General features: G+C 37.2%; 2 protein-coding genes across 2 annotated transcripts; both read left to right on the top strand.

The window, feature by feature from the left end:
- Positions 1-2,441: 2,441 nt before the first annotated feature.
- LOC142628527 (uncharacterized) lies at positions 2,442-4,372 on the top strand. Its single transcript, XM_075802605.1, has 3 exons — positions 2,442-2,672; positions 2,920-3,885; positions 4,016-4,372. The coding sequence occupies exons 1-3, from the start codon at positions 2,442-2,444 to the stop codon at positions 4,370-4,372; spliced, it is 1,554 nt and encodes a 517-aa protein (XP_075658720.1).
- A 787-nt stretch (positions 4,373-5,159) lies between these two features.
- On the top strand, positions 5,160-6,471 carry LOC142628525 (calpain-type cysteine protease DEK1-like). The gene is made up of 4 exons (XM_075802604.1): positions 5,160-5,287; positions 5,409-5,523; positions 5,618-6,407; positions 6,463-6,471. The coding sequence occupies exons 1-4, from the start codon at positions 5,194-5,196 to the stop codon at positions 6,469-6,471; spliced, it is 1,008 nt and encodes a 335-aa protein (XP_075658719.1). The 5' UTR covers positions 5,160-5,193.
- The last annotated feature ends 3,434 nt before the right edge of the window (positions 6,472-9,905 follow it).

Genomic DNA, 9,905 nt, shown 5'->3' with positions numbered 1-9,905 from the left:
AAGAGTAAATAGCTTTATAAAGTTAAATCATGGTCAACAAAAGAAGCTGTATGTTTTTTTTCCCAACAATGTCTGGAAGTAAACGTATTAGGTGCCAACAAGTAGACACATGTTCCCTAAAGATAACTACCATAAGTCCATAACCTAAAATCTCATAGGAAAATTACCAGAACCTTGCAGATAGAATAGGACAGAAAGAAAAAGAAGTCTCTATAAAAGCACATGATAACATTTTTCTTTATCCTTTTATATAAATTAACAACGATAACACATTACTTCTTCTTCTTTTTTTCTTTTTCTTTTTTTTTTAATTGTAGACTAAAGATGCTAAAGATAGTATTGCCTTTATTATTATTATTATTTTTTTTTAGAGAAACCAAAAGATAGTATTGCTAAGGATACTCTCTATTATCTTTAGTCACATGTAGTAGCAACACTTTTTTTTTTGGCATCTATAAACAATAATTTAAAGCATAAAATACTTTTATATCCTAAAATTACATAAATTTAATTGCCTTTAGTTGGACTTTCGTATCATTTTTAAAAAAAAGGTAAAACACTTTGAAATCATCATTGATTTTTATTTTTATCACTACGGTTCATGCCGCATAAAATAGCAGTAAAAACCTACAAAGAAATTGACAAATTATGAATTCTAAGACAACATATATTTATGACTTTCCCAAACCAAAATTTCAAAAACTCAAGAAAATCATAACCTTCACAAAATCCATAATGCCTAACTTCAACATCAAAACCGTAAGTTACCGTCACTAAATAAAAAACGTGTTAGGTTCTAAATATTTAAGATGAAATGTTTAGTTTCCAAATATTTTTATGTTGGCAAATTGAGAACCAAAACATGTCTAAATTAGGTGTTAGACATTGTTCAAGTTTGTTCAAGTCAAATTTCAAGAACTATCAAGCTACAGAAAGAGGAAGCAAGCAACTTTGAAGCTACAGAAAGAGTAATGCATCTAGTCTATTTTGCTACAGTAATATTATAGTAATATGTCAGTTTGTGTGGTAGTCCATCGCCTTAGTTATATAACAAATAATAACTCATTGCACAATGTTGTTTTAAATTGACTTTATTTTTTTTTTTCTCATTTAAAATGTAAATATGATTGTATTTGAATTGTCAGTTTGATTATGGTTCTTAATTATGTCAAAACACACATAATTTTTTTTAGATGTGATTTGATTTTAAAAACCATTATTTGACAATAAGAGATTTTATAATTTTTTTTATGAGAGAAATGTTATAAATTGAGTTAACTAGAACGCAGAACTCGATATACTATTAATTGTTTTTATATTTGTCAAATATTCAATTATTTAGATGTCTATGATTGAGTTTGAATATAAATTGTTTTTATCATATGCAAGATCAGTTGCAAGTGGTTATACATTATGGCAACTTTTATATTGATGCCAACAGGTTAGTGATGGATTTTCACTTTTTCTATGTATACTACGATGGAGAGATGTATTATCATGACTTGCATGGGTTGTCATACCAAGGCTCGAACTAAAAGCAAAATTGTGTTAGGGTGAAGCGTGGGATAGGGCTTATGAAATTGCAACGAAGAATATTGAACGTGATGAGGTTAGACCACTCTAGGCATAAAATTTCCATCGTGTATCGAGCACCTCAACGGGTTCTAGACACCCATGTTTTCTACAATTCACTACAGTTATCGAGTGGCACCCAAGTGAAGATGATGTGGGAAATTATTGAGCAAATGGTGGTGAAAGGATTTTTTGCTTCGGATCTCTACGTCACTGTTGAGCCCACCATAGTAGAGGCCGGGGAGGGTTCACAACACACTGTTTTGGATGGAACTGTAGATGAGCACATTGACTCAATACCATTACAATCTTATCAAGGGTGTGCAGAAAACACAGGAGAAGAGTATGGTACTGAACCGTGGCAAACATTTCCCCATGCTTCACACCTTGAGGAGGAGCAAGGGCCCCGTGAAGTGCATGCGGGAGAGCATTTATCTCATGATGAGCTGCATGGGGGCACATACGAACCCGAATATGATCACGGACTTGGTGACGATGCAACCGATATTGATGTTACTAGGGATGAGTTTGAGGAGCGTCTAGAAACCATGGGTGAACATGATGATGTTGATCATATCGAGGATGTGGTTGTAGAAGAGAATAGAGACACATGCCCTGGTCCCGATCCTACGCCGGAATGGTTCACCAACAACACTTGGGATAATATGTTTGATCCATCACCGGTTATGCAAGCGAGAAGTATCAAGTTGGACGCCCGGGCAACGGCCAATGAAAGGAATGGTATTCGCGACTAAATTCGCGGTGCGAGATGCATTGACTTGGTACGCCTTTGCGAGAGAATTTTAGGTTTAAAACCGAGCATTCGGACTCGAGAGGCCGATGGTGAGTTGTGAGGATGATTCCCGCCCATGGTCATCCGTGCGATACGTTGCAAGGGAGACAATGTACGGAAGATCGCAAAATGCAAGGGCCCCCACACGTGCGACAAAATTCAGAATGCTCATGATGGACGGATGATTGATTCGGTGTTCCTAGCATACGTACTTGAGCGCTATATACGAGAAGACCCCGCGTATAAGATAAAGAACTTACGTCACGTTGCTTTGGCAGACTTAAAACACGAAGTATCTCACTACAAGGTATTCTTTAACTTGCATTCTTTTTTCAATACATGGAAGTATAAGCATGATTGTAATTCCCAAAACCCATGAATACCTGATGTTATGAAAAATGAAATTGAATTGAAAAAAAGAAAAAAAAAACGAATAAAGAGAAAGAAATATTATCTTTATCTTATAGCCTTACAAGTCTTGATTTTTTTTCTTCAACTATGATTATTTGACTTGTACTTAATTTCTAACATAATCATTATGGTTCACATACAAGGTTTGGGATGCCAAACAAAAGGCCGTTGCAGCTATATATGGGGATTTTAAGGAGTCTTATGCAGAGTTGCCACGTTTTTTGGCAGGACTTAAGGATGCAAGTCCGGGTACAAAGTATAAGTTAAACGTGGACGATAATGAAGAACCAGGAACCTGTACATTCAAGTCCGTATTTTGGGCGTTTCGTCCATGTATTATTGGGTTCAAGAACTGTTGGCCTGTGATTAGTATTGATGCAACCCACCTCTATGGAAAATATAAAGGGAAATTGATGATTGCAATGGCGACAGATGCTAATAATAAGATTTATCCACTAGCCTTCGCCGTTGTGGAGAGCGAGAGCACAGAGACTTGGGGTTGGTTCTTGGCTTGTATAAGAAGGTATGTTACTGTCCGGAGACACCCGTGTGTCATATCCGACGTACACCCTGGGATACAAGCTATCTTCAGAGACACTAATCGAGACTATTTGCAGCCTCCCATGACAGAACATCGTTACTGCCTTCGTCATCTATGCAGTAACGTGAACACTAGATGGAACAATGAAACTTTAAAGAACCTAGTATGGAGGGCAGCAAGTGCAACCCAGGAGCAAAAGTTCAATGCCACCTTTGATTTAATTGAGAATGTGAACCGGGATGCGCACCAATATCTGAAGGATGTGCCCAAAGAGAAATGGGCTCTAACTTTTGACGAGGGTTACCGTTATGGGACGATGACTACAAACGTCTCCGAGTGCTTCAATGGTGTTCTAAAGGGTGCTCGTAGCCTGCCCATTACAGCAATGGTGAAATACACATGGTTCAAACTGAATGCTTATTTCGATGATCGTCGCAATAAGAGCATAGAGCAGTTGAATTCAGGGAAAAAATGGTGTAAACATGCCTTAGATATCTTCATGAGAAATAAGGAGAAGGCGGAGCATCACAGGGTGACAAGATTGAGTGCGCAACAACAGTCATATCAAGTAGATACACCGCATAATCCAGGGACTGCTGGACATGGGGATCACACACATGGAGTTAATTTGTTGCAAAGAACTTGCACATGTCAGAAATGGAAATTGTATAAGATACCATGTTCACATGTCATTGTAGTTTGTATTAGGTATCGACATGATGCGGAAGCGGTACATTGACCAATGCTATAGCGTGGACGCATCGTTTCGGAGCTATGCTCCCGTTTTCCCTGTCTTGAAAGATAGATTATCATGGCCAGATCCTGAAGAAACTCGAAGGGTCCTCCCTAACCCCCAATTGATTCGAGAGAAAGGTCGCCCTGTCTCAACACGAATCAGGAATGAGATGGACGAGGGTGGGAAACGGCCTAGAACCACACCATGGAAGGAGGGCGGGAGGAAGGTGCAATGCGGGTTGTGTGACCAAGAGGGGCATAACCGAAGAACATGCCCTAAGCGGAATGAGGCCCCGGCGAGTGGTGGTCTCGCGGACTAGGTACGCTAAGTTTGAACCGTGGCATCCTTCTAATTATTGAACGTGTAGAGTACAAACATTTTTTGACTACTCGATATGTACATGCATCAGTCCATCTTATGTGTTCTGCATTTACAGATACCATGCTATTCATAAGGAAGTCTATGACTAGTTCAGTATAAGTTTTGATAAATTTGGGCGTACCTCAACCCCACAACAGACGGAAATTTGCCAAGCGATTTTTAATAAAATTTTGGAGAACAATTTGCTTTCTTTTCATTCAATGCAGCAAGTATGATTTATTTTCTTGTTAGATTTTTGTCCCTGTTTAAAGCTTAAATTGCATATTTGGTCCTCAACCTTTGACATTTGTTTCAAAATCATCCTTATACTTTAAAATGTTTTAACAAGGTCCTTACCATCATTACTTATAAAAAAAAGGTCCTTACCATCATTTGATGGATGGAAAATGCTGACATAACAAACAGAATTTGTGAAACTGTGATCACTTTGATGACATGGCATGAATTTTCTTTGTCACATCAGCATTTCCATCAATCAAATGACGATAATGACCTTTTTGAAACAATTTTGAAAGTATAGGGACTAAATTTAAACAGTTTTTAAAGAATAAGGATGATTTTAACAAAGATCAAATATTGAAGACTGAATATGCAGTTTAACCTTGCTTCAATTTCTACTTGACAATTATGGTGCATATTTGATATATCTGAATTTTATTCTTCCTCTTGAATCTTGTTCCATTGTCTTCCATATTTTAATTTTTGTTGCTTTGTATTTATAGGGCTTCACATCTCGGACTTCTCTACCTCGGCTCGCTTATGGTACTTCTTGTGTACTCCATCTTATATGGTGTAACAGCAAAGGAGGCACATTGGCTGGGAGCCATTACATCAGCTGCAGTTATCATTCTTGGTATGTTTTTAATCACTCTATTAGTATGTAATTGGCAGTTTGTATTGCTGTCTTTGCTTCGACAGCAATGTTATTACTTATTATGGTGCTAATTTATTCAAATGCATTTGTTGTCATGTAGATTGGAATATGGGTGCATGCCTGTATGGCTTTAAGCTTCTTAACAGTCGTGTTGCAGCATTGTTTGTAGCTGGCACATCTCGGGTTTTTCTAATTTGCTTTGGAGTGCATTACTGGTTTGTTATAAACTTTCGATCTCAAACATCAATTGTAATGTCACTGGTTTATGTCATTGTTGTCACGGTCATTGTATTTTCTTCTTCATTTTAGGTACTTGGGGCATTGTGTTAGTTATGCCGTTGTAGCATCTGTTCTATTGGGGGCTGCGGTTTCTCGTCATTTATCAGCTACAAATCCATTGGCAGCTAGGAGGGATGCCTTACAGAGCACAGTGATTCGTCTAAGAGAGGGATTTCGTAAAAAGGAACAGAACAGTTCATCTAGCTCTTCTGAAGGTTGCGGCTCAAGTATGAAACGCAGTAGTAGTGTTGAAGCAGGTCACCTTGGTAATGTAATTGAAGCAAGTGGCAGAAGTATGGCACAATGCACGGTTGATGGTGGTTCCTGGAATAATGTTGTCCTCTGTCGAACAGCTAGTTCACAAGAGGGAATAAACAGTGATAAGAGCATAGATAGTGGAAGGCCAAGTTTAGCATTGCGTAGCAGTTCCTGTCGTTCTGTCATTCAAGAGGCTGAGATAGGGACGTTGTGTGCTGACAAAAATGTTGATCACACTAGCTCCTTGATGGTTTGTTCTAGTAGTGGGCTCGAAAGCCAAGGATGTGAGTCTAGTGCTTCAACTTCTGCAAATCAACAAGCGTTAGACTATTTAGCTCTTGCCTTCCAAGAAAGGCTGAATGACCCTAGGATTACATCTATGTTGAAAAGAAGGGCAAGGCAAGGTGACCTAGAATTGACTAACTTATTGCAAGATAAAGGATTGGATCCTAATTTTGCCATGATGTTGAAGGAGAAGAACCTGGATCCAACTATATTAGCATTGCTACAGAGGAGTAGTTTGGATGCAGATATGGATCATCGTGACAACACTGATATCACTGTAATTGACTCAAACAGTGTTGACAATGCTATGCCCAACCAAATTTCTTTGTCAGAAGAGCTAAGACTTCATGGGCTTGAAAAGTGGCTTCAATTGTCTAGACTTGTATTACACCATGTAGCAGGTACTCCAGAGCGAGCGTGGGTTCTTTTTAGTTTTGTCTTCATCCTTGAAACAATCATTGTGGCAATTTTTCGTCCAAAGACCATCAAAATCATTAATGCTACACACCAACAGGTAGTGGGATCTCTCTTCCTTCGACTAATTTTAATTTTATTTGGTGGCCGTCGATGGGTTTTTAAATCATTCCAGTTTGATGGTGGGAACTAAATGGGTTTTTATACTCTAGAGGTGTTTTTGGTATGACATTGTATCACCTCATTTAGATATTGGTGAAATGTTGTGTTTGTAGTTTGAATTTGGCTTCGCGGTGCTACTGCTCTCTCCAGTTGTATGTTCAATCATGGCTTTCCTACGATCACTTCAAGTGGAAGATGGGGGCATGACATCAAAACCCCGCAAGGGATGAGTGCATGTATTGGATATGGAAATATGGTGTTTTTATGTTGGAAGTGGTTACAGTTGAAATTTCTGCAGTGTGGAAGTCTTTGAAGTTGAGTTGGATATGTATATAGTCTTGTAATTAACCTGTAAAAATGAATAAATTGTTTGTTCTTGAAGGAAGCTTACTTGCTTGTCTGTTCTGATTAGTTGTTTTACGTAAGTTGAATGAAAGTGCTTATCTAAATAAAGGAATATGTAGGAGAAAAGCTGCTATGAGCCTACAAGCATTTTTGCATACTTAATTTTTTTCTTTAACCCAGCTTTCCTACACGGAAGTAAAAGCCTTTTAACAAAGGCTGGCACTACCACTTACTCCATCTCTAATCTAAGGTGACTTTATAAATATGGTAGTTCAGTTGCAAATTCCTGTACCAAATAGTTTATCTCCATCATATAACTAATTGTTACTTCTAACTCTAATACTTAAGCTATCTATTGCAATATGTAATTATTAATGCGTTTAACTTTGTGCATTAGTATCCATTATAAACTATTTCTTACAGCATTATTGGGTGTTTTATCTCTATTTTGCAATTTTTTGCGAGTATGGCTTTATTGCTTGGCTACTCGGCACTTGCGTTGGACTGTTGCTTTCTTTCTTGAGGTATGGTCCATATGTTTCAATATTTCATTGTTCTGTTCGCATTTTTTCTCTTGTGCTGATAATATTTAATGGAGCGCATATCCTTTGATGTATAAACATAATGATTCTGTGAATTTATACAACTGTTTTAGAGGTTCCTTTGAATGGTTGACTGATGTCAGTAGATCATGGCATCCAAAATTTGCTTGCCTTTTTTTAATTAGCATATAATTTGCTTTCATATTTCATTTTTAAAAATATTAAATTTTGTTCACATGGTGATCAATGTTCCAAAATGAATCCTCCATTTTCATAGTTATTTGTAGTTCCGAAATCGAGCTTTAAATGCAGCATTTTTGAATTTGATTGTTTATCAGCTTAATTGATTATCTTACATACAGTTCATCATATATGAGATTATAACAGCAATAGGTTCTAGATGTTCTATGATATACCGCAGACATCTAATAAAGTATATGGTATTCACATATGGATGTACATTTTGTGATGAATCAAATTTTCACATATGGATGGGCCTTTGAGAAAGGGCCACAGAAGCAGGTCCTCTATCATTTCATAATGGAAGCAAGGATGTGCATCATGGAACATATCATGTGCAATCCATATTATATGGTGGTAGATGAAAGGTGAGCTAGGCAATTAACCAGTTTTCAACTCATATAATTTCTGGCCTTATGTTTTAGGTTTGAAATTTGTTTGCTAATTTTCTTGGTTAGTGCTATACATTTAGGAGATTGATGAATGCAAAAGTGTGCGGATTTCTTGTCTCAGTGATTGAAGAGTTTCGTGTCATGGAAGAGGGGGAAGAGTGCGATGTTACTACCCGGAGTGGAGAGGATGAGAAGAAGAAGAAGAAGGCAATGAAGCCATATATAACTATTGTTTGCTCTAGGAAATTCAATTTTGATTCACCTGAAGGTAACTTTATGTTCTTTTTCTTCTTCTGATCCTATTGCATTTGCATTTGCTTTTTTCCAATTGGATAAAAAGAGCTGAACTGTGACTTCAGGACAATGCTGACATTTTTCTACCTCCGCATTTGCAGGAGGAAATTTTTGGCCCAGTTCTTATTTGCATGGAGGTGTGTTCATTACTCCATTGTTTTTATCAATCAGGTTATTGATTGCCTAGTATGGAGATATTAACATACAATTTTTCTGTCCCTCTCAACATCAGGCTGACAGTTTCGAAGAGGCCATAAATATTGTTAACATAAACAAGTACTTCCTTAAATTTTCTTCTCTTGTTGTATATATTACCATACTTTTTATAATTCTCTTAAAGAAGTATTACATGTGATTTGTATGTGACTTGTACTTCTGGAACAGATATGGCAATGGGGCTTCTATATTTACTACATCTGGTGTAGCTGCAAGGAAATTTCAAACTGAAATTGAAGCTGGCCAGGTAAGAGTCACTTCATCAATTATTATGTCTTAGAGCTTCGTACAGATTAGTTTTCATGTGGATTCATATGGATTCATATGCATGGCTAAGAGAAGTAATGATATAAGTATCCTCTTTCATGTGGATTCATATGCATGGCTAAGAGAAGCCAAACTTGCAAATCAGTAATTTCCATTCCTTCTTTCATTGTCAGTCCAATATAACAATTTAATCTATCATTTATTTTTATTTTTTTTACTCTAGTGTTTCGCATCAACCAGCTGATGGTTTGTGGTATTCACAGGGCTCTTACACTCTCAAGATGACACTTTGGAGGATGGTAACAATCAACTGTTGAACTGCATTAGCTTCAAATTCAGTATCAGCTTTGGATCTTCTACGTCTGATAGTTGAATACCTTGCTCATGTTTGCGGTGTTGCAACGTGGTGTTGATTAGAAAATGACTTGTGGCCATGAAGCTACAAGGTATCCAGTTTTCTCATCCTCATAAGCCTTGTCGAGTCGAATCATCTTGTTCCTCCTGCTCCCACAATGGATGTCAAAATATATTGGTCCAAGATACAGTGAACTCTCTTATTTGTATGCTTAATAGGGACATTTCCCAGACAGAGAGGTCAGATAGTGAAGATGTCAGTGGATTGGTCGAAGAATGGCCTTCTAAGAAAGACATAGGCCATATGTTTGAGTTTATAGCATGTTATGTTGCATGTGAAAGAGCTAATGTCTCAAAAAGTGTCCTGAGTCAGATTTTAGAATACTTGACATCACAAAATAATTTTCCAACTACTGTTTCCTCTCATCACATAACTTCAACAAGAAGGGAGAAGCAGGGGCTTGCCCTTCTAGATTTTATATGGTTTGTGGTTTGATATTTTGTTCAATTGTTGATCTCACTTTTTTTTAGTTTGCTTAAAACAAGTGA

This window comes from Castanea sativa, chromosome 3, assembly GCF_040712315.1.
Source record: "Castanea sativa cultivar Marrone di Chiusa Pesio chromosome 3, ASM4071231v1".
NCBI lineage: Eukaryota > Viridiplantae > Streptophyta > Magnoliopsida > Fagales > Fagaceae > Castanea > Castanea sativa.
Note: the sequence above shows the minus strand (reverse complement) of the source record. Positions and strands in the feature narration are given on the sequence as shown.

What these genes read in the sequence shown, in the direction of transcription:
- LOC142628527 (XM_075802605.1), top strand. Translation starts at nt 2,442, where the DNA reads ATGGTCATCCGTGCGATACGTTGCAAGGGAGACAATGTACGGAAGATC. An exon ending in ACGAAGTATCTCACTACAAG is followed by an intron (nt 2,673 to 2,919) that starts GTATTCTTTAAC and finishes TTCACATACAAG; the next exon opens with GTTTGGGATGCCAAACAAAA. An exon ending in CGCAACAACAGTCATATCAA is followed by an intron (nt 3,886 to 4,015) that starts GTAGATACACCG and finishes ATGTCATTGTAG; the next exon opens with TTTGTATTAGGTATCGACAT.
- LOC142628525 (XM_075802604.1), top strand. Translation starts at nt 5,194, where the DNA reads ATGGTACTTCTTGTGTACTCCATCTTATATGGTGTAACAGCAAAGGAG. An exon ending in AGCTGCAGTTATCATTCTTG is followed by an intron (nt 5,288 to 5,408) that starts GTATGTTTTTAA and finishes GTTGTCATGTAG; the next exon opens with ATTGGAATATGGGTGCATGC. An exon ending in TGCTTTGGAGTGCATTACTG is followed by an intron (nt 5,524 to 5,617) that starts GTTTGTTATAAA and finishes TCTTCATTTTAG; the next exon opens with GTACTTGGGGCATTGTGTTA.